Source organism: Nyctereutes procyonoides, unplaced genomic scaffold (genome assembly GCF_905146905.1).
Source record: "Nyctereutes procyonoides isolate TBG_1078 unplaced genomic scaffold, NYPRO_anot_genome, whole genome shotgun sequence".
Taxonomy (NCBI): domain Eukaryota; kingdom Metazoa; phylum Chordata; class Mammalia; order Carnivora; family Canidae; genus Nyctereutes; species Nyctereutes procyonoides.
In genome coordinates this window covers 24,139,542-24,163,494 of record NW_026575043.1, presented here as the reverse complement: position 1 = coordinate 24,163,494, position 23,953 = coordinate 24,139,542, and the positions used below count along the sequence as shown (strand labels likewise).

The following is a 23,953-nucleotide window of genomic DNA, read 5'->3' as shown; positions in this document are numbered from 1 at the left end:
TGGAATAACAAGCACATACACAAACTTGCCAGCAAATGTCTGATAAATCCCCAGAAATCAACTCATACTTACACAATGGTTTTTCCAATGTGCAAAAATGATTTCTCTACAAATTCTCGAACACTATGGACTTCCCCAGTAGCAATGACAAAATCCTCTGGCTCATCATTCTGCAACATCAGCCACATAGCCTAGAAAGAGAGAGAGGCAAATCCAAGGTAGAGTTGTATCCAGTTGCCACTTGAGAAATATAATGTTATCAAAAACACGTAATTGGAGGGGTGCCTGGGTGGCACAGTCAGTTAAGCAACCAACTCTTGGTTTCAGCTCAGGTCATGATCTCGAGGTCTTGAGATCAAGTCCCAGATTGGGCTCTGCTCTCAGCACAGCGTCTGCTTAAAATTCTCCCTCTCCCTCTGCTCCCCTACCACACATACACTCTTTCTAAAATGAATAAATCTGTAAAACAACAACAACAACAAAAGCAGAAACAACCCCATGCATAATTGGTAAAAGGTAAACTGAGGCACACTAAACATTTTTTTCCCCAAGAGTTTACTGGAGCATACATCAGTTCAAATAAGGCAGCACTAAACCAAGGGTGGTTAGGAGCACTGCACCAACAGGGACTAGAAACAGGAGAGCAGACACTGAAGGAAAGTAAAGACATTATGTGATTGGGAACAGTTTACAGAGTTGCCTTGTTTGAAAAAGCAGAAGGTTTGTGACTGGTTGTTCTTAAGTATCATTGTGCTGGTTTTGAGTGCACGGACTCTGGCTTAGGTTTGGTTCACTTACATAGGCTATGAAGGCATTAAAAAGCACCTCAGTCAAATGGCCTCCTTGTTTGAATACTTTGACATGTACGGCTAGAAAAAGATCATGAATTTAACACCATATTCTAAACACAGTGGTTCTCAAACTTTAATGTGCATCAGGATCATCAGGGGAACGTCTCAGCATAGATGCCGGGGACACAGAGGTTCAGCCTCAGTAGATTGGATGACATGTTTTAGGTATCTTGATTCTCACACAGCAGGTCCTTGGGCTATGATTTAGAGCAAAAGATGTTCAAGAGCACCTGGGGCAAAGAAACATTTTTTTTAAAAAAATTATTTATTATTTGACAGAGAGAAGAGAGAGAGAGAGAGCAAGAGAGCATAAGCAGGGAGAGGGGCAGAGGGAGAGGGGGAAGCAGACTCCCTGCTGAGGAGGGAACCCACCTGGGGGCTGGATCCCAGGACCCTGAGATCACGACCTGAGCGAAGGCAAATGCTTAACTACTCACCCAGGTGACCCAAAACTTTTTGTAGTATGTTTAAGAAAAGATGGGTTTAAAAAGAATTGCCCAATTCTCCTTTATATCATGGGTGGAAGGTAAGAAAAAGTCATTTAAAGACAGATGATTTTCCTCAAAAGGAGAACCAAATTTCCTAACAATAAAGTTGGAAATTTTCCAAGTGTGTCAACATCAAAAAGCAAAGTAATCAAGAATCATTAAAGGGAAAATAATTACATAACAAACAGTACTGGCACTTTTAAAAAGTTATTTGAGTGGCAACGAGAATGTCTGCACCGGAGTTCGGGGTTCTTCAGGCAGCATTTCAAGGTCAAGTGCTCAGTGCGTGCATCACACTGGTGCACGTCGTCAACAGGAACGAGAAGTCTAGTTGGGAAACAGGGCAGCTGCAGGTGTAAGGCACAAACAAGTGGCAAGGGTCACAGCCTGGCTCCACTCGGTTATAACAACGTTTACCAGTAGCACACACGACTGTAGTCTCTATAGTTTGGAACTCTACATTAATATTCATGATTTTGTTACACAGACTGAAGATGTAGATTAAAAAACCAAAAGTATAGCGCGTACCTGACTGCGGTATGCCTCTAAGAAAAACCCAAGGCCAAAACAACAACTGTTTTTTTTTTTTCATCATTCTCACCCACTTTTCAAAATAAAATAGGTAAAAATAATAGGCACTTCATTAGAACACAGTCCCCAACGTTATGTGTATTAAACTCTTGTTCTAACATTTAAAGAAAAATGTGCTGGTTACAAAACCAGTCTCCCTCGCTGCCATGGGTAAGCTGAAAAATCAGTTGCTGAGGCCAACGAGGCAGCTTATTTTTTCTCAGAGGATGTAACCCAAAAAAGTTTAATTCCTCTTTACTCATTTGAATTTGCAGCATCCTTCTAGAAAATAAAAAATAAAAAACAAATATTTCTCTTTTACTTGAAGTTATTTCTTGTGAATATTTTGTATTTTTGGTCTATCCTATGACTTTTATTTATTTATTTTTATTTTTACTTTTTTTTTTTTAAGATTTTATTTATTCATGAGAGACACAGAGAAAGAGAGAGGCAGAGACACAGGGAGGAGCTGAGGGAGAAGTAAGCTCCATGCAGGGAGGCGGACGCAGGACTCGATCCTGGGTCTCCGGAGTCACGCCCTGAGCAGAAGGCAGACGCTCAACTGCTGAGTCATCCGGGTGCCCCTATCTTAAGACTTTTAAATCATATTTTTACTCTACGGAAGATGAGACTTTTGGCAGTTTTATGTGTCTTGGCGGTGGGCACACCGGTGGGGACAACGGCAGTAGACTCAGGTCAGTGACCCTGGAAGTAACTAGAGAAGTGTCCTGCCACTGATGCATCACCTGCAAGGGTCATTTTCGCAAGAAGAGATGACAGCTGATGAATTTAGTCACAACACTTTCAAAATTCACACTAGTTAAATTAGTATTGATAATAAAATTTGATCATTCTTGAAAGACACACACCGCACGATGGCCTCTTCTGGGCACAGCCCAGGAAGTCTCTGTGCCTCCCTGCACGCGGGGCCCTTGCACTCGAGGACGGCGCTATAGGCTGAGAGGAGGCGTGGGCCGGGAAGGTGGCCGGGGGCCCCTGCTGTCGTGGGCTCGGGCACCGGGCACTGGCGGAGGCCGGTGGGGCCTGGCGCTCTGTGGCTCCCGCGGCCTGGAATGCCCTCTGGTCCCATCTGTCTGGAAGTTGGCCTCTCCTTCCAGATCCCACACGAGCGCCCCAGGCCTGGTCCCTGGGATGAACGCACATTATTTCACTGAGTTGCCGTGGGACGAACGGCACAGGGTATCGCTGGCCTCAACTGAGCCTCCCTTCGGCCAGCCTTCCCCAGCTGCGCTGACCCTCCCGGCTCCCCTGAGCGCACACGCACACGCGCGCACACACACCACTTGTTTTGGCTGTCTTCAAAAATACTTCCAAAGTTTGTAGGAAAAACTAAATTATGCTTCTGGCTAGAATTTCTATTTGAACATTTTTCTGAGGGATTAGTGTATACACTTACATGTGTTTTACTCAAATTTCCATTCTAAAAATAACATTTAAAATAGGTCTTTCAGGACTGCTCAGCTTATTTTATTTCTTTTGAAACACTATGTTGCGCTAGAATGGTTTTGAAAAAATTATATTTTTAGTCATGTGAAAGAAGGCAAGAGCTTGCTAAAAATAAAAGGAGAAAATATGATTACCGGTTAATAGTGGATTACTTTAAACACTGGGCACAAGTTCCCTGGTACTTGTTTTGTTCCCTGACAGGAATCTGGGGATCAGTAGGAGCCTCTCACTTTCACTAAAGTGAGTGCCAAGAATCCGCTCTTTTCTTTTCCATCAGACTATCTGCGGCCTTTGACCTATCAATTTCTAGGCATTTCCTCTAAAGTTCATATTGTACCAGACTCCAGTCTGGGAATGGGAAGGGAAAGGATATACAACTCCAGATTTATTTGTTATTACTGAATAGTTTACTGGTTTTAACAGAGGGAAAGGGCTTTGTTTAAATTTCCACTGAGCATAATGAATGGTTATTGACTGGTAAATGAAGAACAGGTGACATTCTGGATTAGAAGATAAATGATCTTGTGTTCTGGTGTGATAATGGGTTAGTAATTTGCCACAAAGCCGAGGCCCAGTGCATCCCATCATGATGCTAGATCATGTCCAGGACACAAAGGCCCCTGTGTGAGAAGTACTCAGCCATTCACCTCCTTAGACAGCTGCACACGTTGATTTGGTCCATTTATTCTCTGATGGATGGTACAACTGAGGCAAAAGCTCACCACTTCTCACCTTCCTGTTCACATGCTGAACACATGACCCATGACACAGCCAGGCCACAATCTGTGATCAAATCACCACGCAGTTTTGGGTTCTGACTACAGAAACAGTTTTGAGGTTACGTGTTTTAGATGTCAGTCCTCTCTGTTTCTCAAGGAATGAAGGAGAAAGAGGAGAGTCTTCCCACATTCTTTCAGTGCCCTTTAAGGATATGACTGACTTATCCACTTCCTCAGATACTTATTTACTTTCAGCCGTGACCTGATCACCAGTGCAAACAAAAAAATCTCCTGCTTTTTAATCCATCCCACAGGGAGGAAAGACAATCAGCTAAGGAATGTACCGAGGCTTCAGATTCTTCAACATAAGAATGTCCCTTAATGGCAAAGGGACAGTGCAGTTTTCAAATCATGTCTCACATTCACTGTGCTTTTAAGGCACATGAAGTAGAGAAGAAATCTGACACCATCCCATTGACATTGAAGGCTGAGTGGAGGTAGTTATAAATATTAGTTAAATCTGGACATGTGTTCTCTCGTAACTGCGTAATTACAGATAGAACCTATCTGTTGTATAGATCTAATTTAAAGAAGTCAAAATAAAACTGTAGAAAATTCGAGTAAAAACACTGCCTCCCACAATCTACTCTCTCACCATTACAAATCATGAACTGCGAAGTAGGCAGTGAAGGATCAGTCCTCCTTCCTGGATTCGGTAGCTGCGAAGGCTGTTCACAGCTGGACCAGTGAAGGAGAACACCCAAAGTACATCACCACAGCCGACTAACTACACCTGACTCCATGCATGCCTTTTGGGGTGTGATGTGTGTTTGTCTTAAAAATCTGGATTCTACAATTGCTTCCACCTCGCCATTAACCTCCAGTTCAGTATCCAAGCCACAAACACTTATTAACTGAGCTGTCATCCATGAATAACAAGATTTGTTAATCAAGGTTATGTTTAACTATGCTTATTTGACTGCTGCTTTTTCAGCCCTGTGCTTTGTGCTTTATGTGCTACTGTCATAAAAATAATCTTAAAACGGAACTACATATATATTTCAGGGGAGAAAGTCTATGAAATAATTCTAATAAAAATCATAGGAATTCGAACAAATGGATATTAAAATTCCCAATAAAAAATGCCAACTACGGCTCCAATCACATACATTTTTGTCTTTAAACTTTGTTCAGTAGCCGTTTTTATGGCGACAGCCTGGTATTATTCATGGTTTGGGTTAGGACTTCCAGTCGTCTGGCCCTAGGTCAGGCCTTGTGCTCTGCAATGCCCACAGGGGTCGGTCTGAGAGTTAGCACGGGAGACTGTCCACGACTATGATACAGTTGGGAGAGAGGTACCATATAACTATGTAAATTAAACTATATTAAGAAAATCATCTCGCGTAAAACCAGTGGCTGGCCTTGAGGACTTCTCAATCTATTAGTTTTCTTTATGGACAAAAATACTCTGGTTTGAGGGTTCCTTTGATTCAGAGCCCTCTAGACTCTTGAAAGATACTGAGTTACTGAAGAGGAAAGGAATCATTAGATAATAAATTAATAAAAACAACAACAACAAAAATAACACAATTTATAAAGCAAGAGAGTTCTTCTAACTTTTGTTGGTAGCACATTATCCTATGTTGGTATAATATGCACCAAAAGAAAAAGGCTGTGCCAAAATCTGCCCTGCCCTTGGTGCCTTCCCTCTAGCCAGGTATGCTGATCCACAAATTCCAAGACTGGGGGTTAGTTTTTCTTATCCCTGAATGAGGACTGAAAACCTAAAAGCTCCAAGTCTTGTGTTAATCATTCTGAATCAATTTTTCAGGCATACAATATGCAGATTCAAGTTACATATTTATTTCTCCTATCAATCTTTGAGTATATTTCACTCGTTTATTTGTTGCATTTCTTTTTCAGGCACACCAATTATGCTCATGTTGTATCTCCTTTCTTCTCTCTTCTATGCCTATTATACCCTCCCTAACCATTTTTACACTTTTTCTTTTCCGTATTATTTTATGTGGTTTCTTCCTGCTGGTTCACCTGATTGTTTTCAGTGACATTTATTTTAAATTTTGTTGCTAATGTGGCTTCAGTTTCTGGACCAATCTGCTTTGTCTCTTCCCTGTCTTTCCTGATTATTTCCAGCTTCACTCTTTCATTTATTTTCTTTAAGCCAGGGGTCAGCAAACTTTTTCTTAAGGGGCAATGCAGTAAATATTTTAGGCTTGTGAGCCATACAGTACCCGACACAATTACTCAGCTCTGCTACTGTGGTGCGAGAAGAGCCAGAACAGAAACAAATGGGCATGGCTCTGTTCCAATAAAAAACTATTTACAAAAACAGTCAACTGGCCCATGGACTGTAATTTGCTCATCTTTGCTTTTAGCAAACTGAATAAAAACATGTTGTGTATGATTTTCTGAAATCGATGGAAAGGAATGAACTGAGCTTCAGTCATGTATCTTTCTTTGAATAATACTCCTCATGGTATGTGCTACTCATCTGTTTTGCCCCCTTTCTTCTCCTTGCAGTCCTCTCTTCACTCCCACGTCAGGTATAGATCCTGGGGGTAGTGTCTTCTAGTGATTAATACTATGTGAACAAGGCTGGGTATGTGCTGAAGAGTCCCCGGAGGAGGCCCAGGAAAGCACATTGAGGGCAGCCCGCGGCTGCGTTTCAACCTCTCTCGCAGCCCTCTGTTCCCTGCCCCGGACACGGCCGCCCTCCTTTCTCAGCGCTTCGTCGGCGAGTGCGGCTCACAGAACAGTCCGTCCATCCCAGGCTGCTCTAGTGCTACCTGGCAGTTATTGCTTCCTTTCTGCCCCTCCCTCGAGATCACAATCTGTGTCGCCTCTCAGCTCGGAGGCTACACCACAGATGGCAAAACTGGTTCCTCCTCCAGTGGTGGCTCCCTGCCACTCTGCAGCACAGAAGAGGGCGTCTGTAAACAGAGTCTGCATTCCTATGTCATATCATTTTGTGGCCGTTTATGATCGAAAAGGAACTTGAGCAAAATCTACAGCTTGTGTGTATGTTTGGCATAACATGTTCTGAGTGCACACGGAATTATTTTATTGATGTGACCATATAAATAATATGCAAAACGACTTTAATGAAAATTCCACATACAAATAAACCCACTTGTCTCATGCTGCTTAAGAAGCCACCCTAAAACCAAGGGGCTTAAACTTCTTTATTGCTTGGGAATCTGTGAGCTAGAAACTTAGGAGGGCTCGGGGCAGATGACTCATCTCTGCTCCCTGTGGTCTAGGGGATCCGACCCGCTTCCCTCACAGGTCTAGGTCCTTGGTGCTAAATGTACCTCAGTTCTCCTTCATGTGTCCCCCAAACCTAGGGTCTCTCATCATCTTGCCCAAGCTTTTTTGCAAAGCAAAAGCTGCAAGGCCTCATGAGGCCTTGGCCTGGAAGTGACCCAGAGTCACTTCCTCTACATACCCCTGGTTACCCGGTAAGCCCAAATTTTAGCAAAAGGGAAACATATCTCCCCCTTGATGAGAATGGCAGAGTCGCAGTGCAAAAGGTCCTGTCTAATGGGAGGCATTATTGTAGCCATCCCTAGAAAAAAATCTACTTGCAAAGGGCTATCTTGTGAAGACAGTAACATAAGCTGATTGTTTCAATACAGTAATGAGATGACCATGTTTGCCTTTAATATAAGCATTATTGCTTCAGCCTGTAGTTTCTGCATAGAGCTCCGTCTATCTTGAACACGGTGTGGTGTTAGGTTTCTAAGAGGGCAACAGTAACTCACAGACTAACACCTGGAATATGGAAACTCACTTTCAGGTCACTGCAATTTAACAAATGCTCTAACTTGGCCCTAACATCATTACTGTCACAATATACTTCCCAGAAGTGGTTGTTTCCTGGAGCGTGCCCAGCCACCTACCTCACCCAGGTGTTTCCAATTACCTGTTCCCACTCGCATACCCAGGTAAGCCATCCTAGAATTAGTTCCTGGCTCAGCAGAAACAATATAAAAGCTGTGGGCGCGCAGCCGGAAGTTACTCTATACTCATGACCACCTGACTGTCCATCTCCCTGCTCGTGCTTTCTGGCCTGAACACATCCTTGGGAAGCCAGCTCTGACTCTTCTGTGACCTTATCCCTCAAGCCTGCCCACCACCTGGTCCTGTGCCTCAGTCTGACTCTGACCTTTGGAATCCAACTCCTGGGCTGGTTCTGGGCTCCCCGAGTAACAGGTCCTAGCGTCGCTATACCTCTCTCAGTTCCAGGTTTGATAATCACTGTTGCCAGTAAATAAAGACGACACATGCGCCCTATTATGTGCATTAGGGAGATGGAGATGGGACACTACCAGCTTAGTCTAAAGCAATGCTGCCCGAAATACAATGTAAGCCACATATTGAATTTAAAAATTTCTGTTGGGATCCCTGGGTGGCGCAGCGGTTTGGCGCCTGCCTTTGGCCCAGGGCGCGATCCTGGAGACCCGGGATCGAATCCCACGTCAGGCTCCCGGTGCATGGAGCCTGCTTCTCCCTCTGCCTGTGTCTCTGCCTCTCTCTCTCTCTGTGACTATCATAAATAAATAAATTAAAAACTAAAAAAAAAAAATTAAAAAATTTCTGTTAGCCACACTCCAAAAGTAAAAAGGCAAAACTAATTTTCAGGTTTCATTTAGCCCAATATATACAATATGTGATCATTTCAACACAAAATATCAAGATATTCTAAATTATTTTTCTGCGTGCTAAGTCATTGAGGTCCAGCACGTATCTCGCATTTATTTGCTGCATCTCAGTTCAGACTGGGCATGTTGGGCGTGCTCAGTGAGCACATGCAGCGGGGTGACCACCTGCAGGTCAGAGGCCAGGCCCGGAGTCGGTCGGCCTTGTGTAGGGAGGGACGGTCCAGGTACTGCGTGATGCTCGCCCTAAGTCTGTTTGCTCCAGCTGCCACAGCTTCTGGAAGGGCTTCATGGAGGCCCCCCCATCTCGGCAGCAGAGCTGTAGGAATAATCCTCCTCTCCTCCCCGCTTTGTAACTGTCTCCACCTCCTGACTTTCCCTGTGGTGATTTCATCAGTGATATCAACTAGGAGAGAGCCTGAAAAGCAGCATGACCAGCTCCTAATTTATGAGCACCTATATTTGAATGTTGGCCTTGAACCCATACGAACGGGCAACAATACCACCTCTCTGGGTATTCAGCCTACCTGGGGATCAAGGACCTAGAGAGCCCCTTACAGGTATGTGGAAAGGCAGTGTTGAAGAGGAGAGGCAGGAACTCCTGAATTTTAGGGTGCATTAGAATCACCTGAAAGGCCCGAACACAGGTTGCTGGCTTCTTCCAGCCCAGCTTCTCATTCACTAGGCCTGGGGTGGGGCCTGAGATGTGCATTTCTGAGAAGTTCCAGGGCTAAGCTGAGCCCACTGTCTGGGGACCACACTGAGAACCACTGCTTTTGGGTGGAGCTCAAATTTGGAATCAGATCCCCCTGTGTTCAAACACCGGCTCCAGGACTTAACCTGGTAACTTCTGGCAGGTTCTCTAATCTTCCAGTTCCTCAGAACAATAATAATAGTACTTACTTCATACGGTTGTTCTTAGGATTAAATAGGCCAATATAGGTAAAGTGCCTGGAACAGTGCCTGGGATATAGTGAGTGTTTAAAGACTATTAGGTATCATGATGATGATGGTGACAACGATAATTACGTAGCCTGCGAGGGTTATTGGTGCCTGGGAGGATCTGGTTTCTCTCCATGATCAAATTTTTGCACCCATATATGGCATGGGGAGGGAGGACTGAAAGGGTGGAGTGAACTTAATCCTGATTCTATTAGTCAGAGCCACAGAATTTTATAGCTGGAAGGGGCCTCAGAGATGTTCTCATCCAATTCAATTCATTTTAGAGGTGAAGCAACTGAAACCAGGGAGATTACGTGACTTAAAGTCACATACTTGGTTAGTAGAGCTGGGAGTAGACCCTCGATTCCCCTTCTAGCATTCTTTTTACTGCATTAGATGAACATGCATCTTCATGTAAAAATTCAATTAGAAATGGTTGTTAGGAATAGCTGCACATATGGCTGTGGGCTAGCCTGGGGACCCAGTCAGTATTCATGGAAAACATGGGTGCGGGTGCCAGGTGCCGGGTGCTCTGCTACAGTCTGACAGTATCTCAGGGGAGGATAAACAAGGCGGATGCTACGCTTGGCTTATGGACCGCCAACATGTATATACGAAGAGTGTCTTAAAAAGTTCAACATTTGATTTAAGAAAGAACTCCTGAGACATAAACCCCAGCAGTACCCAGATGACAGTAGGTGTGGACGCGTTCTAAAACCTTTCTCCTAGGCGAGACTATCCTTATCCACAGCTCTTGCTGAGGGTGCGGGTCAGGAAGCCATGGGTAAGCCAGGTGGCCTGGGTCTAGACGGCCTCTCCTCCCCACTCCCTTATCATGGGTGCAGACCTGATGTCTTCTGGGCCAGTGATAGCCTCCAAAGAGTCCAGGAGGAGACCCAGAGATTGAACGGGTGGTAGTGCACCGAGCACGGGTGCTGCACCACTGGGTCAGCAGTGCCGCTGAGGCCAAGGGACGGCCTGCGGGAGACGCGGAGCCGAGCACGGACGCGTGTTTGGGTGGAGGAGTGAGAAAAGACAGACTACAAGGCTGGGGGGCAGTGAGCGGGGAGACGCACAAACTGGAAAGCAGACTTCACCTCCCAGTTCCTGTCAAGTACCCTGATACTCTTACGATAAATCTCTTTTTCCTTGAATTTCTCTGAGTTGGCTTCTGCTTCTCGTGCCAATGAACTGAGATGATGACAGCTGCAGATGGAACAGGACTCTCGGAACTTTGCTGACTCTGAGTGTGTGGGACCCACCACGTCCCAGGCTCTGTACTCGGTGAGAAGAGGCAGTTCCAGAGGCGACAGGGCACCCCTGGAGGCAGGCCTCCGAATCCACGCAGAAGGCTGCCGGGGGCCAACAGCAGCCCCAGCAACGTAAGGCCAGTGAGACAGATGCCAGCAGGAAAGGAGGCACGGGAGCGCAAGGGAGGAGTCGGAGGGTTCAGAGGACTCCTCGCCTGAGTCGTAATCCCAGCGAGCACGCACGCTCCCTGCCCGGGCCTGGGCTCCTCTGGAGACGGCCAGCTAGGACGCACAGACCATCTTTCCAACCGGGAGGCAGTGTCTCATTGAACCTGTGCATGTAAACTCATTTCAAACGTGTTTCTCCACAACGTCCTCGTTCACAAAAATCAGGATTTCAAATTGAAAGTCACTCTCTCAACACTCTTAAAACTATACTTGAATGGATTTGGATTTCATCATTATGCATTTAATTCTGGGTTGCTAAATACAAGAAGATCCCAACATAAACAGTTGCTGTTCTTTTGGGAGGTCAAAGTGCCCTTATTGACTTGATCTTATCCATGAGCAGAACGCTTCTGTAATCATAATTATTTCCTAGATGCTGACTCTGTAATGTCCTTTATTGAATGGGATGAAAAGGGAAGTGTTTTATTTAAGACATTTACTGTAGCAGCAATATTGGAGCCTGGTGATAGGGGAGGAAAGAAACTCCACTATATATAAAAAGCAATAATTTAGGGACAACTTCCCCTCCAAAAAGAGCCCCTCCATACTACCGAAAATCGAACAAAAAGCTCCTTTGTGTTCTCCAAATAAAAAAAAAAATCAAGAGTGCTCCTAAAAGTTCAATTATTTTGAAAACACATAGATGGTGACAGGAGATTTTTGGAGGGAGCATTTATAAATCCAGGTGAAATCTAGAAAAACAAGCCTTTAATACATTGAGTTAACATTTTCCAAATATTTAACTTATCAGGTATTTGGAAATTCCAAAATGTCCAAGAAATATTTCTAAAAATTTTTAGTGAAGCTCACCTCAAATTACCAGACTCTGGAGGATAAACATTTATTTTTGGTGACTAAAATTTCCAGGAGTCTAACGAGTATCAGTGACTGCTCGAGATCCATTATTAACAATAAAAAATTGTCCATTACTGTGCAACTCCATAAGTAATGTCATGTAGCAAACGCTAAAGGTCAAGAGCTGAGGAGCAAGAGATCTTCTCTGTTACTATAACACAACATTTTTCACATTCACTTCATATGAATGAACAATGTCTGCATTGTTTTCCTGAACACTAATTTAGTGTTGTATTTTTTTGCTTGTGTCAATGAGTGTCAAAATATTGTTCTTTAAATACATGAAAGTATTTGCATAGAGCTTTATTACTGATCTTCAGATGTTAGCCAGGGGCAAAACACAACAGAGACGCTCCAGTTGGGAAATCTCACTACCCGTGAAAAGCAAGAGTCTAACAATATTCTGCTTTTCTGCCAATTTTTTTTCCTCCCCATACACAATGGTTTATTTACCCCACAACCGGTGAGGTTGCGAGTAGCGTGGAGCCCGGTACAGCCCTACTTCCACTACAGGAGGCAGGGACTCCAGTTCCCTGAAAGTGAAACAGAAAGTCTACAAAACGACACAAAACCCTGAAGAGGAAGCTCGGGGATCCTGGCGTGAACCACAACACAGTCTACACCGATGACAGAGAAAGCCAGAAACCCGGCGTCGACTGACAATGAACGGCGGGACCGGGTGGCTCTCCTCCCACCGGCCTTCCTGCAGCGCCCTCGCCGTCTGCGCCCACCCCAGTGCTGAGGGCAACCAGGGCCCCGCTTCGGGGCTCCCGGGGACGAGGGCCTGTCCCAGCCGCAGGGCCCCCCCCCCCCGGGGCCCGACCCGGCGCCGGGACAGCCGAGCAAAGGCCACGCTCGCAGGCGAGCCGCCAGACAGGCCCTTCGAGTCAAGTGCCGGCTTGCGGACGCAGGAGCTGGCCGGCGAGGAGACAACCGCCACAATGTGCTTATTGAGCACCGAGGGCTCCTGACGCAAGCCTTGGCTGGGGACCATCTGCGCCTCATCCCTTCAGTCTCCAGCTTTCAGAGAAAGGCAGCACTTGGGGAGCGGCCTCTACGAGAGACAGACGCCGACTCCACCGTCCGACCTTCCTCGGGAGCTGTGCAGCGCCTGGGTCCTCAAGCCGAGCGTGCCAGACGCCTCACCCGCACGGGCCTGTGCGCTCCTCCAGGGAACGTGACCAGGGCTCCGTCTCGTTACACCTACTGAGAGTACAACGGTGTTTAGAAGCCCTCGACCTGATATCACTTTGAAACGAGATCTTTTTCTTCTCTGAGACGCTAGTAATGTCGGTAGCTGTTTTGCACGCAGCGCCCTCGATGCAAGGAGCAGCTGCTGAACGTGGATCCAAGAAGCTGGTAACTTCAAGCACCAAGGCGTCCGCAGGCGGAATGTTCAGTATGCCCTGACTGCTCTGGAAGATAAGCAAATCCGCAGCTCCCATTTCTACTAAATTCCTTCTAAGATCATAGAAGGACAAACGCAAGTGGGTGAGGGTGACCAGTGCTGTCAGAGCTTCAGGCCATATTCTAAGATGTTGCCCACCATGGGCCATTGGGTCATCCACGGATGTGACAATAAAATAAGGAGTCCTTTCCCGTTAGGCCAGCTCCAACCTTCAGGGCGTGTCTTCTGGAATAAATCCTCTTGAACAAAATTTAAAAACAAATTTAGTGCAAAGTCCAGGGAGAGGACCATGTAGTAGTAAGTCGGCTGAAGAATCAGCGAATTAAGTCTTTAAGAAAGACAATCAGTAAAGCAATTCTCCAAGGGCACGGAGATAAATTCCCAGTGTCTCCCCACAAGTAAACCAGCTGCCAAGTGATAAATACTCTAGTCCCAGGGCACTATCCTCACTATCTGCTTAGGCCTCCAGAAGCATGTGTCCACAGACATTAAAGAGCTTGGTCAGGGAGAGAATGTACATGCTTGGCTGTCGTGACAGTTACACAATTGTTCCTGCCTTTCTTTTTCCTTTCAAATAGATTGCCTATGTGTGACGGACTCCAGAACAAACAGGGACGGGGGAAAAAAATCAAGCGTTGTATTTCTATCAGTGAAACGGACTGCAGGTTTACCCGGGAGGGAACATCCCAGCCATCCTGCTGGCCGGATGACCCATAAAGCAATGAGAACCAGTTTCTCAGTTCGCATGACTCACTCTTGTCTCCAACTCAATATCAGATTGGTTTAAAACTTTGCTGGCACCATTGAGAATAAAGGACAACTTACTGGATGTTTGCTAGTAATGGTGAACGCCCCCCCCCCGCCTGGGGGGCACAGATGTCCCGTCCAGTTGGAGGAAAGCAGCATCACCTGCTGAAACTCTGACTGTAGCTGAGACAGCCGCTCCTCCCCAGCACCCCACCTGCCAGTCTGGAGGGTCGTAGGAGAACAGAACCGGGCATCACAGAACCTCCTGCTTCTCAGTGGATTCAGCTCCTCATGGAGCCACTAGAGGTGGAGGTTAAGACCAAAGGAGCCAAGGAAAGAAAAGTATTTTTCTTTCTTTCTTTCTTTCTTTCTTCCTTCTTTCTTTCTTTCTTTCTTTCTTTCTTTCTTTCTTTCTTTCTTTCCTTTCTTTCCTTTCTTTCCTTTCTTTCCTTTCTTTCTTTTTTTAATGATCTTATTCCCAGCAGTAAACAGTGCTGTGATCTTAGGAGCTTTTCCTATGAGCACCTGGGTACTTTCATACAAGATAGGAGACAATTCTTTAGAACTGGGGCTGTGCTGTGAGACTGAATACCAAACACACCCTGGAAATGAAGCCCTGGAGCTGGATGTGGGAGCTGCGAGAATCGCAGGGCAAGAGATGAAGGCTGTATGTTTATTCGCCTTTGCAAATGAACTGTTTTTACAGGAAAATAGGCAGTCATAAGGACAGTCTTAATATTATGTAGTGAAAAGAACTCGGACAGAAGTCCTAAGACTCTGGGCTTGTCACTTGAGGTCAGCCACTTATTTCACTCTTGATTTTCTTACACAGGTTACGGGGTTTTGGGTATCCCATTAGATAATCTATTGAAAGCACTTTGTGATCTACTGAATGTTATTGCTGTTACAAACGATAATATTATTGGAGAAAATTCCTGGGTTAATGCCTAAGAGATCAGTGTTCCATAACGATCACTGAGATATGATGTGATAATTCCATTGACTGTTATTATACTTAAAACACAGCATTTTTCAGTGAACTAATTCTTTAAAAAAAAATGTGTTTCAGAACGGAATCTGGGGTTTCAACATTTCCATTCTTAAGAATTTCTGATTCCTTGCCCAAAATAGGTCAGTTATATTCAAGTTCTGAAAGAGCACAAAAATCCTGGCCACTTGTATATTTGTCTTATATGCGGGTTTCTGCTATTTCAGGAAAGTAGATCTGTATTATACATACAGGTAGATGTTTTAGAGGGGCTTTAAGTATTTTTTTTTCGGAATAGTTAGCTTCATTGATTGTTGTTGGGTAGTGTTCTTTTGTTCAAGTGTTCCTAAATAGTACACAGTTGTTGACAGAGGTTTTTTTTCCAATATGATTCTCAATGGAGAAGAGAAACCCATTAGTAGAGCCTGAATGGAAGAGTGATCAGAAGACTGAAATAAATGAAATCTTTAAAGGAACAAAATAAGACCTTTTAAAAGGGATCAGTTAACTGGAGATAGTGCTTTCTGGAACTGGCTTCTAACTTAAGCATAATAACAGGTCTAATGCCACCTTTTATTTAACATCATTTCCCTAATTATCTTGGTCTAAGTGTTTCTAAACTTCATGGTTTATTTTGGCCTCGGGAGCGGCTACCTCGGCGGGCTATCTTCCCCAAGCAGGGGACGGTGGCAACATGAAGGTTAGGGGGAACGCGACCCTGAACAGGCAGCAGGAAGGCTGTGGCCTGGGAGGCTGCTGCGGACAGGTAAGGGGCCGCGGGGGGCAATGACCCGCAGGAGGAGGAGCGGACCCGTGGAAAGCCTCCGCGCCCCTCCTTCTGGTGGGGATCCTCAGGCGAGCTCCTTCCATTCCTTACAAACGGCAGTCGCTTCCTGGTCTGATTTCACAGATGGGGAAACTGAGCCTCGCTAGGGGGCGCGGGTCATGTGGTGGCAGGAGCAGGAACAGAAGGCAGGTGTCCAGTGCCCGGGCCAGTTTCCCATGCAACGCGCCTCGTCCAGATGAAGCCGTGGCCGGGCCAGGTTTGCAGGGCCCGGCGCGCACGGCTCGGCCAGGCGGGGGGCCACAGCCCATCCCCTTCCCCCGCCCATCCCCACCCCGTCCCCAGCCCTGTCCTGTCCCCATCCCCACACCAGCTCTGCACTGGGGACTTGGGCCCAAGCTGGGGGCAGCCATGGGAGCGCCCAAGGCAGGGGGTCAGCGACCCTGCGTGGGTCCCCAGCACCTTGACACCTTCGAGTCAGTGAATCGTCATCATCGTCGTCATCATCATCATCATCATCATCATCATTAGAACAGAGACACCGGGGGATCCCTGGGTGGCGCAGCGGTTTGGCGCCTGCCTTTGGCCCAGGGCGCGATCCTGGAGACACGGGATCGAATCCCACGTCTGGCTCCCGGTGCATGGAGCCTGCTTCTCCCTCTTCCTGTGTCTCTGCCTCTCTCTCTCTCTCTCTATCATAAATAAATAAAATTAAAAAAAAAAAAAGAACAGAGGCACCAGGACGGCGGGGGCGTGGCAGGTGCAAGCTGACCCCGGGGCCTCGGACAGCGCCACCTGGCCTCCGGAGACCGGGAACCTGTCCCCGCGGGCCCCGACTGCGCCAAGCCTTGCGGGCCCGCAGCCCCTGAGGCCACGGCGCTGGGAGCAAAGAGCGGGGAGCCTGCTGAGAACAGTGCAGAGACGGGCACACTTCTCTGCCAGCATTTATCACGCACGTGGTCAGGAGGAAGTGCCCGGCGGACGGGCCATCAACTTGGGAGGCCGGCTCGGGTCCCGCGGGGCGCGGGCCAGGCCCCCGGTCGGCGGCTCCTTACAGGGGGCGCGGATCTGAGATGCTAAACACTGGGAGTCACATTAAAAAAATGAAAACAACAAAACCCTCTCAAATTTTAACTGTCAGCTTCAACAGTGCGACATGTCACCGGGACCAAGGGCGCCCCAGAGACGACGGCCGAGCACCCCGGGGCGGCGGGTGCTCCCGGAGGGAGGGATCTGACCCCAGGGCTCTCCTGGCACATCCACCGCAGGGCGCACAGGGCGCACCGGACTTCATTCAGTTTATCAGAAAACACGGCTCTCCCGGAAAACAGACTGAAGCTATCGCTCCTTGGTTAGTTGTTTACAATCTAGATGCCACATTTAAGAAATGTTTTCCTACTTTTCTGAAATTCTTCCTATAGGGAATATAAACCACAAAGAGAATACAGTTTTAAAACCGGAACGTACTTTCCAAGCCCCTTTCGCCCCAAATTTCATTAAATGCACAAGAGAAAACCCACCTTTGTAAACAGCTAATATGATTACGGAATAATCAGTTGCAGAGGCCGGGCGGTGCGTAACGACCACCGCCACCCCGGGCCAGAGCGCGCTCGGCAGGAACCAGGGAACTCCGCGTTTGGAAAGTAAAAATACCAGCTTATCTAAAGTACATTTGGGGTTAAGAAAAAAAGGGGAAAAAAGGCAAGAGGACGCGCCAAGCAGAACTCCGCGGCCTGCAGCGTGGCCCGGGCACCCTTCGGAGCGGCTCCCCGCGAGGGCCCGGCCGCCACCTCCCTGGGGCCCCGACGCCCCGACGGCCCTGGAGTCAGGCCCGAGGGGCTGAGAGAGACGTCAAGCAAGTGCTGAAAAGGTGCCTCGAGGATCTGCCAGCGGAGTCTGGGCGAGTTTCTCTGCAGATTCTCTGGGGGCTGCTGCTTTCCAATTTCTCAGGAATGTTTAATTCTCCTCATCCCTTCCCCGAATCCCTCTCTGGAGAGGTCAGGGAAGCCTGTGACATCCCCGGAGGGCACTGCCTGACTAAATTAGCATGAGATAACTCTGGACTCTCTTCCAAACATGAAAATACAAGGGAGAGAATTTCATTAAAAGCAGAAGACTAGGTGATCCAAGTTAATCCCCGCCCTAAGCCGCTGTAGACATGCTCAGTGTTTGTGTTCGACTCTCCTCTCCGCAACAGGGTTCACCGGCTCCACTGCCAGCGACGCGAAGGGCCCAACCTGACCTCAGCTGACCAAATCTCTGTTGCATAATAAAGGTAAAATGTGGGTTTGCTGGTGTTAAAATGCGTATTTAGCCTGTTTGTGTGTTACTATATGAAGCAGTGAGATCCCAAGGCCAAAAATAAACAGTTCGGTACTTCGGTCTTTAAATATCTTTTAAATTAGGAAACAGGAAGCTTTAATAGGTAACATGAGTCATTAACCATATGTAGGTGTGTAAACATGGGAATATCTAATGTCAATTCAGTAAGGCCTTATAATGTCATAGGGACATGCTTTCTATTATATCCACAAATATTTGAAAGAACACATTGTAAATATTTAGAATGATGGTACAATTAATAAGATCTGTTCCAAAAGTGCAAGGGCAACCATTTTATCATTTGCCTCTAAAATATTTAATTGGGAGAATAGCTCTAAAAAGAGGTATCAGTGCAGCCCGTTTATGAAATAGGACCAACACATGATCCAAGAATTCAGACTTGGATGCACATCCCAGAGCTCTTCTGCTTCAACCAAGGAAGTACGATGTTTACGGATTCTTTGATGAATAAGTGTTTCTTGTTCGCTATTACACCGGAACATATATTGTTTTGCTTTGATTTAAAAAATCTTTCGTGTCTTTTGAATACCCACAGTTTATTCATCTGTTGACATTTTGCAGACTAAAAGTTACGCCGTGCGCTTGAAAACATTTTGTGCGTGCCCTCGTAAACATTTTTAACTTTGGATTCCTTTTCATAGCCCTTGACCACTGTAAGAGATACAGAGAGATAATATTGCCCTAGATGAGGGACAATGGCCTACTTTGTCGGATTATAATACTTTCTACTACAGACAGCAAAGTACTCAGTGATAAAAATTGTTTGCTAGTCTCTTATACTTTGCATTAGGTTATCTGCCGATGTAACTCGTTCCTAGGAAAGTCCTCTATTTTGAGGACTGATGATTCTGTGTAACGTGCCCCTAATTACTTCACTACAGCCTCACAACAATGACTGACACCAACTGAATACGTAGCGGATGATGGCCAATCCATCCTATATTTATGGAGACAGAAGGCACTCTACCCTTAAGAAGCACCCACAGCAACAGAAGGTATGTAATGTCATCCCAGAAAATAAAGATCTCGAGTGTCAAAAGTTGGGTTAGGAAACTCTCTCAAAGCTGAGGGGGAGGGGCATTTCTTTATTTCCTCTTCTTTTTTTTTTCCTTTTTAAGCCTGTGTTTAGTCACTTCTCAGCTGAAATACAAGCCACATTCAGACCGAAGCAATGCACATATGAATACAGGAAACGGTGATGGAATGGACTGGCGTCCTCCCTGCCCTTTTTTAAATCTACCATGGGCATTTTCAGGATGGCTGGTGTGACTCAGTGAAATCTGTGGCCATAGAACTGTGCTGTTAATTAGGAAATGGGAAGACTGAAGCCCAAGCTTCAACCTCGCTAGTTTTAAGCTCTAACAAACCAAAATCAATTAACTCAGACATAAAATGTGGACAGCCTTTAAGTCACACAGAGGTTAAATCTAACTTTCTGGTGATTTTGATGTTTTGTTATGAATGCTGAATAAAATTTTAAGAGATTTTGTGGCTATCTGTTTAATTTTTTAAAGCAGTAATTATTAACATGACTCATTATGTGGGTCATGGAATCCCCCGAGAACCGAAAAATAAGATGAATTCCTTCTTCACTGAAAAACCTGCATCTGTGTGAGCCCATGCATGGGCACATTTTTTGCCTGAGCTTTTAGGAGATTCACATATATTCCCTAAAGACCATCTCTGGACCCTGGGTTAGAAAACACTACAATTTCCACTGATCCTTTGCTCGTAAAGGTCAGGTTTTAGGCACTGCATTGCGAGCTGGGTGGGAGATCAAGAAATACAGCGTATAGTCCTTGCTGCAGAGAAGAGGACCATGAAGTAGATACAGGTGAAGCTGTAGACACTGTCAATACAACTGCTTGAAAGCATTCCTAGGATGGCAGTTTCCTCATTTGCGATCTGGAGTCCTGTGACAGTGACCCCCAGTACTGGGAGGGAAACAAAAGGAGTGAACAGTGCTTTCTTTGTAAGTGGCAAACCACTGTGCAAATGTTAGTTGTTGGTTTTATGAAGTCAAACTTGCCTTCCTGTTCTGAAAGCCAACCACTGAGTAGTAAAGCAAAAACCCCTACCAGGAAAGTAGAAGTGAAAAGGAGGAGAATTAATCAGAAGCATCCATAATGGTCTTCTTAAAGAGGGCCAAAGGTCATTCAGCGGAAAGCATCCAATCAACTGTTTTGAAAGGATTTTTTGAAATGATAATGCTTTAGGGGCACCTGGGTGGCTCAGTGAGTTAGGTGTCTGCCTTCGGCTCAGGTCATGATCCCGGAGTCCAGGGATCAAGCCCCACATTGGGCTCCCAGCCCAGCAGGGAGTCTCCTTCTCCCTCACCCCTCTTGTGCTCTCTCTCGCTCTCCAAGTCTTTTAAAAAATAGAATAAAATGATGATTCTTTAAAAAAAAAAATAAAGCTGCCAACATAATAAATAAAGAAGCATCTGCCAGGCTGTGTACAGTAGCAAAGGGCTCTGACTTAATGCATTCTTCATTTGGTCCATAAGACACATAAATAAAATCAGCTAAAATTAAATAAATATCATAAGTAAAAGATATATAAGATATACTCACTTTTGAAATTCACTTATTTCTCATACATTATATGCTAAAACACCTGTGCCTCCTCTGGCTCTCAAACATTGTATTCTTCTGAAGCTAACATTGCTAAGCTTGAAAATATGATTAACCTGGAGCGTGTCAGCTGCAGGACAGTCAGACAAACCATATTCACTTTCAACTGAAGCCCGCTGAGGATGGCTTTGATGGTGGCTTCTTGTGTCTTCCCTTCCTCTTAGGACACAGTGAGAAACCACGAGGAAAGCCTGGGCATTGGACAGACACTACGTGGAATCCCAGCTCTGTTACTTAATGTCTAGGAGGCTGGGCAAGTCACTGCAACTGTAAAAGAAGAATAACAGTGCCTCTTGTGAGGGCTTCAAAAAAAGTGAATTGGAAAATGAATGTAAAGTGTCTATAACAATGGCCAGTACATAGTAATAGATCAATAAAATGGTTGCTACCATTAATTTCCCAGTTCCAATCCCACAGTTTTAGAGCACTACATGTTTCCTAAAACACCCAGCTCCCAGGGGCACCCCCCCGAGAGCAACAAACTTAGAACTAAATAAGCACGTGTTATTGTTTCACTCTTACCCCTGAGAAAACCATGGATGAGATCAGTTAATTGATTTGCAAAGTCCCACAGTGGTAGAAGTAAGAAGTGGTCCAGTTGAAAACTGACGGTTTTATAACATCTGATATGTCCAGCCAGGAGAACATACTTTGTTACCAGCATCTATGGGTACAGCGGGGGTAGTTGAGCCCAGCTCTATTCATATCATAAATATTCAACAGAAGGAAAAAGAGAGGAGCTCTCTGGGAAGTGTGAACAAATAATATGGAGACGATCAGTCTCAAGAGAAACTTAAGAGTGTAGGAAAGACAAGGGAGATGAGGCAAAGAGGTTTTTGCTGGCTTCTAAGAGCAACAGCAAGAACAGCCGTGCAAGCAGAAACCTGCACTTATTGAGGTTTACATTTGGACAGACTAGATATTTATGACAACAGCACAACAGTGCGTCAAGGTACACACTGCCCTTTTGTAATCTCCAGAATCTCATGCTATTTTCACTTAACTGCTACAAGGAAAATAAAGCAGGAGACCAAAATCAAAACCCAATGTGCACTCTCTGTCTTTTAAATTCCTGAGGATGGGGCAAGGAGGGAATATGCTAAGGAAAAAGAGAAACGTGTTCTTTATGATTGAGAAGCACTTGTACAGTTCATCCCTGAACAACGCATGGGCTGGGGATGCTGACCAACCATCCAGGTGAAAATCGGCATGGAGCTCTGGACTCCCTGAAAACGTAACTACGCACGGCCTGCTGTCGAGCAGAAGCCTTGCTGGTAACACAGACAGTGAACACATACTCCCTCTGCCACCTATATTCTACACTGTATTCCTGCAACAGAGTAAGCTACAGGAGATGTTAGGAAAAGCACAAGGAAAATACATTTACAGCATGGTACTACAGCGAAGAAAGTTTGTGTGTAAGTGGACCCACACAGTCCAAGTCCGTGCTACTCGAGGGTCAACAGTACTTACTTGCACCAAGCCATTTCACAAAAGGGTTCTGGGTGTCCCAGCACCCAGTAATCAGAGTTGTACAAATGAAAAGCGAGGGCTGCCACCGGGACAGGCACGTGTGGCGTCAGAGGAAAATCTGAGTGTACGTGGTGTAACAGAAGAGAGCAATCCACTTTGAAAGAGGCCGGCTATCAGCTAAGAACTAGCGGTAAGCAGTTCCAACTGCTACTGGATGGCCTGGCCCAGTTCTCAATTAGCAATGTCCACCTAACATGCGAGTTCTACGCGGTCACTTCCTCTTGAGACAATGTGGAGAAGAAACTCTATTGAAGTAGTCGTATCTTATTCCAAGAATGACTTAATAAAGACTGTTGTCTCCTTGGAAAGAATAGAGGAGATTTTAACATAAAAGGGTTCAGCTTGTTTTAAAAAAAATATATCAAATCCATTAACAGTTTATGAGTATCTTTGAGTTCAAATATTTACTATTGGGTCAAAAGTTCAAATCGCTACACATGATACACTTTTGAAAAAACAGATTAGTTGAATTTTGGACTAGTAGCTCAAACTTAAAGCACAGAGATGACTATAACTATTTAAAATCAATATTGGAATGACATATAAAAATTAAAGAAAGTCGTGAACGAAGGCCATGACCATTGTTTTTCCTTGCAAAATTCCCAAGGAGTACTGAATATGCTGGCGACAAGGCCTTATAAATAAATGAATTAAAAACATAAGAATTCTAGTTCCCTCTCCTCTCCTCGTAGCTACACTGTTAATATAAATATAGCTGCAGAATAAAGGATAGTATATTATCTGGTGTGGAGAGATATACTGTCTTCTTAATTCACTTGTGCCTCATCACTCCTGTGTCACAGGGTTTAGCCTCCCCCTCTTGTGGAAATAACATCCTTGTACAGCATCTATCATGCGGTCTTTCTGCATACATGGAGGATACACAGAGTAATGAGTTGATATGAGATATGGAGTAGATCCCATAAGTAAGAGAGGCAGGCTCTCGGATGAATTACGAGGGTTATTCCTTCACAGCTGCAGATAGTTTTCATATTTTGTAAAACAAAACATGATGCAATCTCTCACTAGGCTATTAAAGTGGATTAGGGCCCATCAGCATCCCCAAATGATGACTGTGCGTAAATGTGCAGACACAGACAAACACAGGCATAAACACATACTCTGTCCTGCCTCACCAAAAATCTAGGAAAGATGTTTCAAGCTATGGCTCACATTGAAAACACATGTGTGCAAGTTATACTTCGGAAAAGCGTGGTAACTCGCGTCAGGGTAGAAGTTACTTGACCCAGACTAAAAAAGGAATAGCTTCCAAAGTTTTATTCTGTGCTTATAAACAAATTTTCATATTTAATTACTGCAGTAATCCTTACCAGCTACTCTGATTGAATCATGCATTTTATAATGTTAGAGTATCACAAGACCTTAGATGACCTTAGATTAAGAAAAGGGAACTGAGTTTCAGAGAGTTGAAGGTGGAGCCAGAACAGACTAAGGAAAAATTTCTTTC

General features: G+C 45.3%; 1 protein-coding gene and 1 long non-coding RNA gene across 2 annotated transcripts in view; one reads left to right on the top strand and one right to left on the bottom strand.

The window, feature by feature from the left end:
• GMDS (GDP-mannose 4,6-dehydratase) overlaps positions 1-23,953 on the bottom strand; it is a 583,021-nt gene that overhangs the window by 112,042 nt on the left and 447,026 nt on the right. The window contains exon 8 of the mRNA XM_055321890.1: positions 73-191. Coding sequence (XP_055177865.1) covers positions 73-191 — 119 coding nt within the window. The remainder of the gene's footprint in view (positions 1-72; positions 192-23,953) is intronic.
• On the top strand, positions 17,982-19,804 carry LOC129507507 (uncharacterized). The gene is made up of 3 exons (XR_008664019.1): positions 17,982-18,251; positions 19,201-19,314; positions 19,438-19,804. It is a non-coding gene; the product is annotated as an uncharacterized LOC129507507 (long non-coding RNA).